We start from the raw sequence: 17,062 nt of genomic DNA, 5'->3' as shown, positions 1-17,062 counted from the left end.
AGATAGGACGATGGCAGCTCTAGGGAGGAGGGCTGGGGTTGCCTGGGACTTGGAGATGTTGCAGATGTTGACTGTCCACAGTCAGAGGAAGAATGGGGAAGAACAGACAGTGACATCCCAGCTCTTGGAGAACTGGTATAAGTAGGACAATGCTGCCAGTGAAACAGGAAGGCTTGGACAGGAGGTCTTCACAGTTTGGGTATGCGTCCTTCCTCAAACTTGTTATCTCTCTTACATCTGCGCCATCTTGGTGGATATTTCTGACCACACCTGAGCAGAGATTTTGTGGCAGATGTCTGTATTCATGGTCCCCTGTAGCACAAAGCATGTTCCTTACCCTCAAATGTAAGTTGTATTTTAAAGCTGGTAACCAAGCTGAGTTTTGAGTACATCAAGTTTTAAAGTGATTAACACTTCACAGATATAAGATCAGATTATCATGCAAAACTTGTTCTACATTTCTCTACTTTCTATAACTCCATGGTGCCACAGTGCTCAAAAAGACCTCAAGGAAAATTCCCACACTGCATTTTCCAAGAGGAAATGGGTTATAAACTCTCCTGTTACTCTTCTTCTGTTGGATAAACTACATTACAATGGTTCTCAACCCATGAGAGTATGGGTAACAGAAATGCACATTTTTTTCCCCAATCCACCTTCCTTTCAAAATAAACCTAAATCTGTTTCATTCTCAGCTCTTTTATCATGGCATCTCATGAGGAATGGTTTTGTTTTTAAAAATTTCATCTATGGAGCTTACTGCCATTTTCCAGTGGGTTGTTGTAAGCAGGAGAGGCGAAACGATGCTCATTTGAAAACCCCCAGAGTGTCAGGCAGTTCAACACTTTCATTGATTCCATTCACTGAAGCTTGGGCAGTAAATGAGTACATATTACTTGACATTGGAATGACTTCTTCCCATGTCTTTTCTGCTGTGCGATGACAGATAATTTCTTTAGCAATCACTATGTACTTTTCATATTCTTGGAACCCTGGTGTTGGAAGGAACATCAAAAGTTCGTCATGTTTCATCTCCCACTTGCCAACAGAATCGTGCTTAAACCGTCCAAGATGTATCATTTGTTGTCTACTGTGTTCTTTGAGTCTCAGGCTTGGAGAATGGTCATCAGCAGAAGGCTGGATGCACACTTAGAACATGCAGTAGTTGTGGTGGTTATCTACCCACTTAGTAAAAGCATGCAAACACAGATGAATGTGGTTGAGTAATCACCTGATATCCTGTAACAAAAATGGTGGAATATGTAGAAAGGAAGGAGTTTGAAATACAACATTTTTGAGCTATAAGAAATTTTGTATATGAGTACATTTTCGAGCATGTTTGTGTGTATATGTACATATTTATTTTGACCAGAGAGTATCTTTAGGTACCATTACTTTTTGAGTATCCTCAATCATGTTTTCAAGCTTATCAATTAGGCTCTACATGTCTCTGTTTCCCCAACATAGGGATTATAAATTCTACTATACCTGGCCCTTTTAAAACAAAAATAAAACCAAACAAAACACCATGGGTTCTAGAGATTAAACTTGAGTCCTTGTGTTTGTGCAACAAGCACATTATAGACCGAACTATATCTCCCCAGCCCCCAATCACCGATTTTTTTTTTTAAAAAAGCATAGTATTTGGCTCAGAACTTGATACCCTATAGGCCCATCATTAAAGTTTCAGAAAATAAACTGATGCTTAACTATTGCTATCAAAACATGGCTGCCTGGGGGAGCCAGTGGCCCGATAGTTCTCCCCTGTGCATTCCTTGAGTTCTTTATTTTAGTTGGTTTGCACCACGTGTGTGCCAATATGCCTGGCTTCTGAGATGTTTGACCTGTGGCTGTTCATACATGTCCCAAGAGGGGTGTGGGAACACTGTATGCATGCTGCTATGGAAGAAACAGTTCTAGAGCCAAATTCAAGGATCTCAGTTTTCCCCTTCTCCTCTTTGAACTTGGGTACACTATAACACACTAAGACTATTTGGAGTTCAGAAACATGAACATGTTTACATTGAATAAACTCAACCTGACATTTGGACGTGGGACCTCCAATGGTACAAGTTCTAGTCACCACCTACTTTTCAAGGACATACTGCACTTTGGGGCTAGTGTTCAGTTTTACCTCAGGGAGAGCCCCGCCTAACTCATTATTTGTATGTTTGTCCAATGAGCTAGCTTACACCTACCACACATTTATTAAAAAGTCATACATATTAAAGGGATATGCCTTGTGAATGTTTGGCTAGATGACATCAACACTCATAGAGGAACCTGGGATGTCAAGATGAGTGAGATCAGAACTGTAATGAGAGTTGTGTGGAGGACAGTTCTGCCATCCAAGAGTTTCTTTATAAAGTGAAAATTTGGTCATTCTAATATCATGCTTGTGATGAAACCCTTGGGTCCCCCTCCTCTTAAATGATCTATACCCTCAAGCTTTAGATGGCAGGAAAAAAAAAACACTTGGATACATATGATTCATACTAATGTTGATCATCAAACCACTGGAGAAATTTACTCTAAAAAATTGCAGCCAAGCCATTATTTGGAAATGAGACGTCTTGAGAGACCCTCGGTAGCCCACATGCCATTGCACCTGGGGCTGCAGACAATGCCATATTCTCTGAACTCATAGCTCTGAGTCCCACAGCTTGTGTGATGTGACACAGTAGCAATACTAAAGAATGACAAAGACACAAAGCCCCACAGGCACTCATGGCTGAACTGAAGATGATGGAGATGCTGACGATAACATCAGGGCATTAGCATCTCACCCTCCACACCTGTTGTTTGGTGTGCTCAGAGGAAAATGCCATTCAAAAGGCTGTTTTGCACAGCTCTGTCCTGGTGAGTTTTGTTGTCAACTGGATACACCTAGTAAGAGGAACCCCCAGTTGAAGAATTGCCTCCATCAGCTTGGCCTGTGGGCATGACAGTGGGGCATTTTCTGGACTGATAATTGATCCCATAGGACCCAGCCCACCTTGGGCAGTGCCACCCTTAGGTGGCCCTGGAATAATTAAGAAAGGTAGCTGACATGAGCCTGAGATCAAGGGTGCACGCTCTGCCACGGCCTCTTTCAGTTCCTGCCTCCAGGTTCTTGATGATGAACTGTAGCCTGCAAGCCAAATAAAGCCTTTCTTCCTCCATTTTGTTTTGATCAGTGTTTTACAGCTATAGAGAAGCAGAGTAGAGTCACCTTAGGATTCGCCCACACAGTGAACGGAAATTGGGAATGGATAGGGTTCAGCGGCATTCCAGCATTAGCATAACCCATATTATGAACAAATCATTGTAGAAGCATCTTCAAGCTTGAAAATGAGTCATCCCGACCACAATTCACTGCAAAGTGACATTTACCTTAAAGTTCTCATTTGGGAATAGACTGCATGAAGTCCTTCTATTTGTTTTTGAGACAGAATGTCACTGTGATATTCAGACTGGCCTTCAAGTCAAACTGGTGGTCCTCCTTCCTCAGCCTCCCCCGTGCTTAGATGATAGACACAGGCCACCATATCTAGTTTAAATTGTTTTTATCCTGCAATGAGAAATTGGTAGGAAAAGGTCATGATGGCTCCAGGCTATAATCTTAACACTAGGGGAGCCGAGGCAGGAGGATGGACAGTTCAAGGCTAGCTCTAGGTATATAGCAAAACTCTGTGTCAAACAAACAAGCTAGAGACACAACTCAGTGGCTGAGTGTCAGCCTAATGCTTACAAATTCTGGGCTTGATCCCCAGTACTGAAAAATAATTGGGTGTAGGGTTCTGAGAGTTTTAGTGTTTAATGTAACATGAGAGACAAACGTAGATTCTTTAGTGTCTATATCTAAACCTCACCAGAACCCCCTTTTTCAAATTATTCCTCTTACAAGGGTTTATCTCAACTAGAGATGGAATGGGTCTACAGGTTATTCTAATATACTGTTTTTCTTAATGATTGTTGTGAGCACACAATGCCATCAGTTATCAACAAAAGCATGTCTGCTGTTAAAGCCATGCATTGGCGCCTGTTGCTGTTGGAACTTACATTCAGAAGCTGGGGATGGGGTGGGGTGGGGGGCTGCTCTGAGTAGCTGAATCCCTGGTGTTATGGAAACAAAGAGCTCTTGCCTCATAGCCTGTTGATGTATCCAGTCATAAATGTGACAGTTACTGAGGCTAGTTGCCTTCTCTGCCTTCCTGCAAACCTGAGACTAACGCATTCCTTACCAATAACAGATGCTGGAGCCAAGCCTTTGAAATCCCCCTGTTGATTCCATTAGAGGGAAATGGCTTTATGCAGTGGTCTATGGCGGGGGGTGTGATTGCTGTTGTGCGGACCCCTGGCTGAGTACCATGCTTTTCTCTTGTAGGTGATGTGCCTTCAGGACTTCTTTGGTGACGATGACATTTTTATTGCATGTGGACCAGAGAAGTTCCGTTACCAGGATGATTTCTTGCTAGATGAAAGTGGTAAGGAAAAAAAAAAGTTCAAAACCCGGGGAAATTTGAGGCAGCTTTCCAACATGAACTGCACCAGGCCAAGATTATGTCAACTCCAAAGCCACCAAATCAGTTTCAGATCCTCTCCTGCCTTGTCTTTCCTATATCTTGAATTTCTTTGATTTTTTAAATATAGAAAACAGATGAAATGATAATTGAAAAGGTTAATCCATTTGGAAGAATACATTCAAATTTATAGCTATTTAATAACTAAACTGATGCCTTACAGAGAGCCACAGTGTGGATTTCTACACTTTTAATTATATATTTTCCTTAAAAAATTTATAGTGGATGGATTTGTAATCATAAAATCACTGAGTATGCTTCCAGAGCTGGCTTTCATGTGGCTTCTTTAATTCCTGAGAAAATGGCTTGGTACCCTCTCCCTGAAGTACACTGGAATTTATATGTCATTAACATCTGTGGCGTGTCAGGATGGTGCTTCCTTCCATTAATGAACTAAATGTGACCTTGGTGATTGATAAAGCAGGGGGGGGTAACTGATAAATGGGAGAATTCATGTAAAATGCTATGATTTTCAGAATGATTTATTTTTGGGGGTCCTGGGAGTCATCTCAGAATCTTACAGTATCACAGACAAAATAATTGCCAAGGACATCTTGCCTGGGTAATTTTACCTTCTAATTTAATTGAGGAACTATTACATAGACACTTCAAATTCCGTCTAGTTGGAGGAAATTTTTAAGTAATAAATGAATTTGCTGCTACATTGACAAAATGAGTGGACCTCCCTGAAGTTCTTAAGGTAAAGGCAAGTGTCACCCAGCCTGGCCCCACCCTAAAACTGCAGCTGCACACTCATATCCAATCAATCATATGTGGTGTAGGTATGGGCCACATAGAGACATCCTTTCAGTGACAGATGCCACACACTGTGGAGTCTCACGGCAATACAGTGCGCAGACGCAGCATAGCCAGCCATCCTACTTTATTAACTAGATTATCTGTTGCTCCCACCATACTAAGTCACCCAAACACGCACATCACAAAGTATATCCTCGTCATTAAGCAGCACAGGCCTATCCATATATATAGCATCAATGATGGGCACTCAAGCAGTTACTGATTCACGACTTCGGGAATTCAGGCAAGGTAAACTGCCCTCCATCAGGAAAACTTCAAGTGCTCAATGGAAATGCACAGAGATGACAGGAATGTGCCATATGACTAGATTTATTTTCATGCAAGGTCCTAACTGAAGGATTGCTCTGGCATCTCTTTCCCTCTGAATAAGTTTTCTCTAAATATAATATATTCTAACGGATGCACATGTGCTCTTGGGGCAAGGATTTATGTAAATGTACCGTTCACAAGATGTGCTCAGAGACAGTGCCCCACCTTGTTTAAGGACAAAGCAGCTTTGCCATTGTGTGGAACAAGCAAATGTTTCCAGCCGGGATGCAGAGCTGACAGCACGGGTTTTGAGAAAAATAAATGGCCTTGACTTTCAATTTAAAGAAAATAGCTGCTTTTGATAGAATGGCCTGGGACACCAGATGGGTTCTGAAATGAAAGCCCACTTGCTGCTTTGATACTGAGGACAGCCTGTCCGCCTTGCCCTGGAGTACCGCTTACTTTCAAATTGGCAAAGCTGGCCATTGGGTGCAAGGCCTCCATTCCCGTTATCTAGCCTTCAGGTTGACTTCACGCCACTACTCCCACCTGGCCCATCTTGGGAAGCCAAACAGCTGGCTGGGCCTCTGCTGCTGATATGGTAAGATATGCTGTCAGCCTGGGGGTTTCAACGACCCACCACCACAGGCAGGTAGAAAACTGAGAAGTCAATAGAAAACTGCCAGAAAAAAATCCCCTTGTTATCAAAAGACATATGAGGGTGGAGCTCAGTGATAGGGCACTTCCTTAGCTCCATGCACAGCCTTGCTAAAGAAAAGACAAGTGGGGGCTGGAGAGATGGCTCAGCACTTAAAAGCACAGGATGCTTTTGCAAAGAACCTGGGTTTGACTCCCAGCAGCCACAGGGTGGCTCACAACCATCTGTGACTTTGGTTCTGAGAGACCCAATAACCTTTTTTGTCCTCCAGGGGCACCAGGGACATACATAGTGTCTAGACATACATGCAGTCAAAACACCCATATATACAGAAAATAAAATAAAATAAAAATAAAGAAAGTATTTTAAATAAAACACAAGTATATGTACAGGCACACTCACACAGGCATAAACACAAATGCACACACACTAACCATCTTTTGACACTTAGCCCCCTGAGAGCTCTACAAGCCATTTTGGTAAGCTCCTCACTTCCTTTCTCCTGAAAAATATCCTACCCAGTTCTCTGCATGAATTACATTTACTGTGTAACTTGTCCTCCCCCAGTCTAAAAGAAACACGTGGGAACAAGAGAGGCGAAGGAGAGTTGACTAAAGAAAAAAAAAAAAAACTAAATTGAGGTTTTTACTTCCTTGGATGAACTTACCCAGAGACTAAATTCGCACTTTGACAACTGCAATTTTCCCGGTGCTTGTACAGCATGTTCTGGGATAATGTATTAAAATGTTAATCTTTTTATAAATGCTCTGAGTGTGATTTAACACAGCCCATCTCTACTTACTAAGTTATATCTGAACATTGATGCTGTATTTGGTCAGGTCCACACTAAACTTCTTTAAAGGTGTATGGCCACATCTTCAGAATTAATGTTTTACCTGGTGCAGAACCACACTTGATTTAATGGCACCAGGAAGTGGCCTTGTGTCACAAGGCTGTGTTTTTATTTTCTCTAGAGATGAATCCAGCTACTAATGTGCCTGGAATTAGGAAGGATACATCCACCAAGTACCACTAGCAATCTTCCAAAGACATTGCACAAGGGCTTTCCAATCCTGACTTCTGCTGTAGCAGACATGTATTTCCCAGGGCCATATGGGAGCAGGATCAGCATCAGAAATGAAGGGCCATAAATACTTCTTTCCCTCCCGTCTTCACGTGCTATGTGAAGTGCCTTTCTTGTTCTAACTCAGAATGTAACCGTTTTAGCAGAGTGTCATCCATCATGAGAGCTTCAGCACCTTCCAAATGGTGGCCAAAGTGCTATATATAGAGGCCAGCAGAGGCTGGCAGATCCTTTCCTGTGGCACCCACTGTCTGATGTAGAATATGGAAATACAGTGAGGTAAAAATGCCATGTTGGAGACAGGAAGCTCAACACAATGTTGCTTAGACACTGACGATAAACCAGTGAGTGCAGCACTTGTTGCCATTCAGAGGTATCAGGGTTTGCTTGAGTAGTGCCTTTCTGGCCCACATCAACTCCTTGGTGATGAGCCAAGACATCACCTTTTTGTCTAGCTCCTCATGCTCAAAGCCCATGTCCCCACCCTTTATGGCTTCTTCTGCCATTCATCATGTGGTCTTGTTTGGGTGGCTCACCACTGTCCAGCCAATTGCCTGCTTCAAAGCCTAAATCCCTCTTACTTTCCTGAGATCTTGAAACTCACATGCGTTATCTGAAGCTTATGGGCTTTCTGCCTCTTGTATTTAATTGGCTTCTTAAGGCTGTTATACAAGCTACCGCAAGATAGACATCTAAAGCATCAGAAAGTACTAGAAAAGATCTTGAATGTTATTACAAAAGATGAAAAATACCTCTATTAATTCTTTAAGAATTTCATATAAGTACTCGATGTATTTTGACCAGAATTGCAGCATGCCCCACCTTCCTGGATCTCCACACCCATGTCTCCCAACTTCACATTTTTCTTTTTTTTTTTTAAGATAAAAGTGAAAAACATTTGAGGTGGTAGATAATTACCTTGACTTGATCATTCTATATTGTGTATTGAAAAATCATATTGCATGACATCACATTATATCCCAGGAATATGTTCAATATTTCGTACCAAATGTAAACAAATATTTCAAATACCATGGGGGAAACCCAGAGACTTACTGTATTGCAGCTATTGAAGCAGAATCACTGCCCCTCTTTTACCTGGTGGCTGCTGTTGGCAGTCTTGCACTCCTTGCCTTGTGAGAGCATCCTCCAGGCTACCTCCTCCATCCCCCTTGCCTTGTGAGAATATCCCCCAGGTCATCCCCTCCATTCCCCCTTGCCTTGTGAGAATATCCCCCAGGCTGCCTCCTCCACCCCTTGCCTTGTGAGAGCATCCTCCAGGCCATCCCCTCCATTCCCCCTTGCCTTGTGAGAGCATCCTCCAGGCCATCCCCTCCATTCCCCCTTGCCTTGTGAGAGCATTCTCCAGGCCATCCCCTCCATTCCCCCTTGCCTTGTGAGAGCATTCTCCAAGCTGCCTCCTCCATCCCAGGGGCTCAATATGTTTATTCCATTTTCCTCTTCCTACAAGGTCACCAGTTGTTAGATAAAGGACTATCCTCATCCAATATCACCTCCTCTTATCTTGAGAACATCTTCAAAAACCTTCTTTCCAAATGACTTCACCTTCGCAGGTATCAGAAGTTAAGATTTAAACAGGACTTTCTGGGGGAAAATATGTCAAACCATCCAGATTTTAGTAGAACCAAATTTACTTCCTCTAATTAAAAAATATTTTATAATTATTGGAAGGGTACTGAATATATATTTGTACTGTTTTCATGCAGTGCCCACAAAGGCCAGAATAGGACAGCAGATCCCTCTAGAAATATGGTTACAGATGGTTGTGAGCTACCATGTGGGTGTTGGGAGCTGAACCCAGGTTCTCTGCATTAACAGCAAGTGCTGTTAGCCATTGAGCTATCTTGCCACTCCCGCCCCCCAAGTTTCTTTTGATTCACTGTCCTTGGCTTTGTGCAATGATATCAATATGTCTAGTTCCTAACAGAGTTCCTAACAGCAGAGCTGTCACTGGGATGCCCCTCATCTGACTGGCTAGACAAATGCTGTCAGGGAATTTCAGCACCATGGTGGCCAGGGCCCCCTTGAAAGGGTGCTGAGGATGAGTGTTCTCAGAGGCACAGGGGCCTGTGTGTCTCCTTGACCCAACTGCCAGTTCAAGGGATACTGATGTATAACTGATATCCAGTGATCTCTATGGAAAGCCTGTTAGTTCAGGTAGGGGCTGTGTTCGCCCACTGGTCATCACACTACAGGGTTCTGCTTTGGGCTCTGTGTGGCTTAGCAGAGTGAGAAATGTTCATCTGATCACACCAAGGTGAGTGGTTGAAGTCCTCTGGGAGGGAGGCTGATGACATAATCTGCAAGGAGTCAACCTATCTAAGAAAGATTGAATGAGAAGAGACAAGAGTGTGTGCTCTATGGTTCAAATGGAAATGAAAAGCAGGAAAAGCCAGCTCCCAGGCAGACTCCTCTTGTCAGTCAGGAGCAGGTCAGTTTTCTCAGCCGTATGTGAAAATTGCTTTTCTTTAACTACACGCTTAATGTCAGATGTGTGAATGGGTCTGTTTCCTATGTGTACTGTGGGTCTATATTTCAACATCTTAATAGAATTGAAACAAAAATTATACACATCTACAGACAAATCTTAATACATATAAACAACACAGGAATAAAGAATAGAATATATAGTTAAGCTTTGGTAGTTCTGTAGTGTTCTACTTTGTTAAAAAAATGTGTGTGTAGGTATTCTGTTTGAGTGTCAGGGCACCACATGCATGCAGTACCAGTGGAGGCCAGAAGAGGTCATCAGATTCCCTGGAACTAGAGTTAGAGACCATTGTGAGCAGCACATGGGTGCTAGGAATTGAACCCAGGTCCTCTGCAAGAGCAGTCAGTGCTCTTAACTGCTGAGCCATCTCTCCAGCTCTATTATATTTCTTTTGAGACAAGGTCTCACTATGTAGGCTAGACTAGCCAAGAACTCACTATAAACCTCCAACTGGCCTTCATCTTGAGATCCTCCTTCCTCAGCCTCCAGAGCACTGTGAATGTAATTGTCTGTCACCATATGAGGCACAAAGATTAAATTTGCCAGGTTATAAAAGTTGAAGACTTCTCTAAGAACTCTAAAGTGTGATGTGCGCACACACATTTGCCTAGTCTCATATCAGCAGAGCATGAGTCTAGCTTTTCCCCAGACATAACAATCTGGAATGCAGTGTTCTTCCTGGGTGTAAGCATCTCTCTAGGAGGGACATTTCCTCAGCTTCTCATGAAGACTCCCATGGTGTTGGATACCCATGGCCTAGTTGGTACATGTTCTTATAACTACTCCATCCTGACCACTTTTATGGGTTCACGTTGGAATGAGATGACAGGAACTGTAGTAGGTGCCATTCATCGTGGTGATATCCATCACTTTCCCCCTCTCTGAGTGCTAGTAGGGCTAAAATGAACAGTAACCGAAGCAGCATTTGATTAGCCCAAGGCCCAGGTCCTTCTATCTGTGTGGTATCTTTACCTCATATACTGCTTCCTATGTTGTGTCTATTGCCCACACCCAGAGGGCTAGAATGAACTTCAGATGAAACAATAAATGTCAAAGCACCTCCAAACACTCTCCCCTCACTGAAATAAGCCCCCAGAAGATTGCAGCCAGACTGGGGCACAGATATATTTGTGAAAATTCGATGGATACAGATGTCACCAAGATTTGCTTTGGTTATTCTTTAGAAGGTGGTTTCCATTGCTTTCTCCTCACTCTGTCTCATGCCACACATGAGGCAGGCCTCTGAGGAGCTCCACCAGTCCTGGTGGGGATCTCTAAAATATTTTTTTTGAAAAAATCACATTTGGAAAAACAAGTCAGACTTTGAAAACAAACAGCCTTCAGAAAACCTGACTTTGGGAATGGTGTGTGTGTGTGTGTGTGTGTGTGTGTGTGTGTGTGTGTGTGTGTGTGGTGTCCATCCATCCGTCCACCCATCTGTCCAAACTGGTTTGGGTGCCAAAGATTCTGGATCTGGTGATGATTGGAAGCCACAGAGTCATTGAAAATACTGAGAAAAATGAAGCTTGATAAGGACCAGGCCTCCCAGTAAAGTGTCTTGAGACTACTGCTATCGAAATTCACTATTTCTAGCTGGGTGATGGTGGCACACACCTTTAATCCAAGCACTGGGGAGGCAGAGGCAGGCAGATCTATGTGAGTTTGAGGCCAGTCTGGACTACACAGCGAGTGTCAGGACAGGCTCCAAAACTACACAGAGAAACTCTGTCAAGAAAAACAAAAACAAAAACAAATCACTATTCTACTCCCTCGTTCATTTATTCAATAAACTTTTCAATTTATAGATGTATTTTGCAGCAGAAAGTGTGCCAGGAACAAATAACTGTAGGTAGTAAGACATAAAATACAATGTCTCATATTAACCCTGAGCATCGTTCACATTTAAAGGGACCAGAGGCTCTTCAGCATTGAACTTTGACCCAGAATATTCAATATTTCTGCTGCTTCTCATGGGTTTTATACCTTTGGGAGAGCATAATGCTAAAAATGACTAATGGCTCACTGCAGACCAATAGTTCTTCATAGCTTTAATTGGGTTATGAGGCTGGTTCACAATGAGTCTTGTGGGCAGATTCCTCCCAGATGTACGATTTTACCATTTCAGAAGTTATTTCTAGGAATGAATAGGCCAACAAAAATGGTCTTCCTAGAGGAGCATGTCAAGTCTGGCATGTTCATTCTTCATTTTCCATTGTGTTGGTCTGGTTTGTAGAATTCAGCCCGATATTTAAAGTAGAGGGTTGGTTCGTTTGTCTGAGTACTGAATAAAGAACACGAATACTGGTGGGCTCTTGTTCCCACTTGCTGTTAGTCAATTAAATTTGATTTTATTTTCAATTATTTTGTTTTGATTTTAGGTTTTATGGGGTTGCTTTCCTTGTGTTGTTTTTTATTTGTTTTATGTATTTATACATTCCTTTTATTTTGAGACATGGAGAGGAGAAAAAAGAAAGACCATGAAGTTGGGTAGAGAGGTGGGCAAGGATCTGGGAGGAGGTGGGGGAGGGGAAGAATAGAATTAAAATATATTGTATGAAAAAACTCTTTAAGCAAAAATTTAAAAGAAAACAGCAAGGAAGTGCTGAAGAGTTCTTGACCACAAAGACTTTTAATATGAATAGAGATATAAACCTTCTTGGATGGAGCTCAGTGAGATTCAGGGTTAACTGACTGCAATGCTGTGGAGCTGAATAGGGGTAGAGTACCATGCTTTGGAGACAGAAGCTAAGGCAAGCACAGGCTTGTCCATTTGCTGCCACGAGAACAATTTCTACACAGAAATCCAGACACTAGACAACACATTCCATCCCTTCTTTACATTTCTCTCTGCTGTGCCTGGCTCTTCTGATTGTGGTAACTGACAGAGGCACTGTCAAATGGAAAACCTGACAGAGTAGCATACCAAGCTTGAAGGATGAGTTTCAAAGATCATCTGTCCCCTTCTTCTGCTTTCCAGACATCCTCCTCACAGCACTGCAGCAGGTCCCCAACTCTCCTCGCTGACAACCCTCTGTGAATGGCACCCACAAGTCACACAGGGCCAATCCCACTATCCCTTAGGAAAAATAACTACTTCATCTTTATTGAATGCAAATTAGTCTGCTTTCTAGCATTGACTAGCTCTCCCAGGTATAACCCACCATACTGGTCCTTATCTTGAGGGAGCTTCCCTCCCAGGCCACCAAGAGAATCAATGTCACTCACTATAAAATTGCATTTGGTTTGTCTTTCCTTCTGGTGAAATGCATCTGAATACTCGCCTCTTCCCCATTGTTTTCCTAGTCTCACAAAGAACAGGGAGCTATGACTGCTCTTATCTTCACCTTCCAGCCTTCCTGTCCCATTGGTCTAGTGGATTGGCTCTGTCTCCTTTCTTCCCTCAGCCTACAGCCAAGCCCAGGTCCCTCCTGCTTTGAAGGTGCCTTCACCCATCTCTGCCAGTGTTCCAAGTCACCAAGGCTGATTTCCTCTGTCAGTCTGCTAAAAGTAATCAATAAGTTACATCATCAAAGCCTTCCCTTATTCATTCATTCTGACTCATTTCTTCAAAACTTTGGGCTACTGCCACATTAAACACAAAAGATTATGGGGTTTTATCAGCCTTTTTAAAACTGCCCTCCATTTTGGATTTGTCAGCTTCCTCCTAGTGTAATAAAAATGTTCTGGACTCTTCTAGCTGGGAATACTACCTAATTCAGAACTGCAAACATCAAGCTCTGAGTACCAGCCCTTCACAGTGGAACTCCATTCTCCATACCCATAGAGGGCCCAACCTTCTGCTCACAGAGTCCCTGCTGTGTCTGCTCCCTCTAGTCAGGACTGTGTAAGGCAGGGAGTGGAGTAGACAGAGCTGCAGGAGAAGTGAACACCCACACTGACTATGTTATGATTACTAAAACTCCTCAGGCCATCACTGCTTATTGAAAGCCAATTTCCCTTTTGGTTGTTTTGGGGGTTCCTCAGGGACTCTGGAAGAGAGACTCTAGCCTTCTTCCCTGATGTGTGACATTGACATTAGGTGTCTTCTGACGTTGGCTGTATTTTCTAAAACACTCACATCCCCATTAGCCTCAGATGATCCTCTTGGAAAGAATCTGACTGAACTCCAAGCAGATCCATCAAATCACTCATTCATTCCAAGTCCCAACCAACAGGCCACCCAATACAGGCAGGCAGCCTTTGCTCCCAAATGCTCAGGGCAAAGTGAACTGTATGAAAACACCCAAACACTTCTGCTGTTCCCTGCTGTTCATACAGAATCCCCAAATAGTGCTCTTTGTCTCTGGGAACCCTTATTGTGGAGCAGGAGAGCATTGCTTCTGTTTTAGAATGATGGACCCCATCGCAGTTGTCTGAGAACTCGTCACATAGGGCTATGTAGTGGAGCATGTTCTTGGCATGTGTAAGGCTTCCTGCCTCACATCACCAAAAGACTATACTGAAAAGTAAAGTCTTTCATGAAGATCCCACTCTCTTCAAGGGTTTAAGCCTTTGGCAGCCTTGAAGTGGATGCTAGACCCAAAGTCTGTGTGTATCTATAGGTGTTTTGGAATTTCTGGAAGGTGACCCAGCTCAGAGTTCATTTTGGGATCTTGGGGTCCAGGTGAAACTTCCATTTCATTTTATTTTATTTTAGTGGTGTGTGTGTTTGTGTGTGTGTGTGTGTGTGTGTGTGTGTGAGAGAGAGAGAGAGAGAGAGGAGAGAGAGAGAGAGAGACAGAGAGAGAGAGACAGAGAGAGAGAGACAGAGAGAGAGAGAGAGACAGAGAGAGAATGTGCACTCTCTACTGGGCCCAGAAGAAGGTGTCATATTTCTTGGAGCTAGACTTACAGGCAGTTGTGAGCCCCTGACAAAGGTTCTGGAAACTGAACACGGGTCCTCTGGTCCTCTGCAAGAGCAGCAATAGCTCTGAACCACTGAGCCATCTCTCCAGGTCTGAATCTTCCTATTTGAATCTCATTATACTTATGATTGGCTCCCTCACCTGCCACATACTTAATAATTCAAGAAGTAGTCAACCTTCTGACCACTGTGTTGAATATTTTTTTTATCCTCCTTTCTCCTTGATTCCTTTGTGCCATGTGCCATTTCTGAGAAGCCCTTCCTTGAAATTCTGTCCCCTGGAGCTCCATGGTGTCTGCAGCCTGATCATCTATGTTTCTGACTGCTTCTGAGCTCCTTCCAGCTTTGCTCTTTGCCATATATCCTCAGTGACTGTTCCCTGAGACTCTCTCTGCATCCCTTTTTTCTACTTAATTACTCTGCTCCTGGCCAAGTTCATCTACTTTAATGGCTTCAGCAATGATGGTGATGGCCCACAATGATGGTGACAAATGGCAGCCAGATGGTAAGCAATAAGCAGAACCTTTTGAAGTATGTGTAATTTTCCCCATTTTACAATTAAGGAAATTAAGGCTTAGAGATGATAAATAATTTGTCTGAGGCCACACAGCTAGCTAAGATAGAAGGCAGAGTTCAAACCCAAGTCTATAACTGATAAAGCATTTTAACCTCTAAATTCACCGACCACCTCACAGTCTACATGTCTAGCCTTGATTCCTCACATGAGCCAAGAAGCCATATGGCCGACTTTCTAGTTGAACACACCCGTGATTATTTCACAACCACAGAAACTTCAGTGCATCCCACATGTGAAGTCATCACCTGGTGGGCAGCTTGTCAGGTTGTGCTGTCCTCTTGGTTTCCCGGGTGAGTCCCCAGCCTCAGCATTCTGTAATAACAGAGGTTGCAGAATCAAAACTCAGGATGTGGAGCCATCTGTCATCCCCTCTGATACCCTCTCTCTAATGCCGACGTTTTGTCCATTTGGCAGTACCTGGTAGTGTCTCGTCTGTCTCCTGCTTGGGCGGTTGTAAAGATGAATGAACTTGCTTTCTAGGTCCAGTGATTTCACCCTTTGTTTGGACAGGCTGACTCTCCTGAGTTGTTTCTTTGTTTTTGTTGTTAAGGTCACTCACTGCACACCCAGACTCCTTAGCATGCTAGTGAAGGTGGCCCTGACTTACCTTTCCCCCAGGTCCAGCTGCTGCCATCACTTTAGATCCCTCTGCTCTCCGGCCCAAGGGATATTTGTTGGTCTCCTCAGTATCACTTACTTCTTCTCAACATCTCCACCTTAGGCCATACTGTCCCACAAATCTGGGACTGTCTTTTTTCCTTCTCACCCCACCCAAACTTCTCTTGTTTTTGACAAAAGTCACACTGTTTACACAACTTTACCTTGTCTCTTTGGTTTGTCTCAGCCCCCCAGTTCTTATTCCCCTCCCAGCTTTTTGTTCCATTTCTCTATTGTAACATCCTGGCATTTCTGTCTCACACTGCAACCTTCCTAAAAACAATGAGCACAGCTTATATTGACCATATTAACGTTTCAGATAAAACACTATAGCGTTTTCTAAATAAAATCAAAGAAGTAAAGGCCCCAGGTCATTGTATTTGTGTGTCCCAAATACCTAGGTATCCATACCTTCCTAAGATATCTCTCTCTCCACCTCTCTGTGTGTGAGAGAGACAGGGAGGAGACACACACACACACACACACACACACACACACACACACACACGAGAGAGAGAGAGAGAGAGAGAGAGAGAGAGAGAGAGAGAGAGAGAGAGAGAGAGAGAGAGAGAGAGAGAGAGAGAATGAATAAGGGGTTTGCTCAAGTAAATATAGTGAAAAATCCTATGATCATCTGACTCTAAACCAGAGACTTGGGAATAATAGAGTGGCATGATTCAGTCCACACATGAACACATGAGAACCTCACAGTTGTGTAAAGCTCAGTCCATGGACGGCAAGGGAAGAAAGGAGATGTCCCAAGCTTGAGAAGGAATGGGGTGCATGGACGTTTCTCCAAGTTCCTCTTATTTTATTTAGACTCTTGTCAATTCAGATGATGCCTGCCCACATTGAAGAAGATGGCTACATTGAGTCTATCTGAGCAAATGGCAGTCTCATCCAGCAATGCCTTCACAGATATACCCAGAAATAAAGTTTAATATGGATGCTCTTTGGCCAAGATGAATAAACAGAGGTAAAAATAAACATTATCACACAGCCAGTGGCTAACGGAATTGGTAGGAACTGAGAATCATAGTTTACATCTTATTTCACCTAATTATAAGCACCTGCATGTTA

At 43.1% G+C, this 17,062-nt stretch overlaps 1 protein-coding gene across 11 annotated transcripts in view; it reads left to right on the top strand.

Moving 5' to 3' along the window:
- Window positions 1-17,062, top strand: part of Dclk1 (doublecortin like kinase 1) — a 294,999-nt gene that overhangs the window by 140,004 nt on the left and 137,933 nt on the right. For all 11 annotated transcript variants that reach the window (XR_003481085.2, XR_004771598.1, XM_027394995.2 and 8 more), the window contains exon 4: window positions 4,367-4,466. Coding sequence is in view for 9 of the 11 variants with exons in the window: in XM_027394995.2 (XP_027250796.1) it covers window positions 4,367-4,466 (100 nt within the window). In the remaining 2 variants the exon portion in view is untranslated. The remainder of the gene's footprint in view (window positions 1-4,366; window positions 4,467-17,062) is intronic.

The sequence above is a fragment of the Cricetulus griseus genome (assembly GCF_003668045.3).
Source record: "Cricetulus griseus strain 17A/GY chromosome 1 unlocalized genomic scaffold, alternate assembly CriGri-PICRH-1.0 chr1_0, whole genome shotgun sequence".
Lineage (NCBI taxonomy): Eukaryota > Metazoa > Chordata > Mammalia > Rodentia > Cricetidae > Cricetulus > Cricetulus griseus.
Note: the sequence above shows the minus strand (reverse complement) of the source record. Positions and strands in the feature narration are given on the sequence as shown.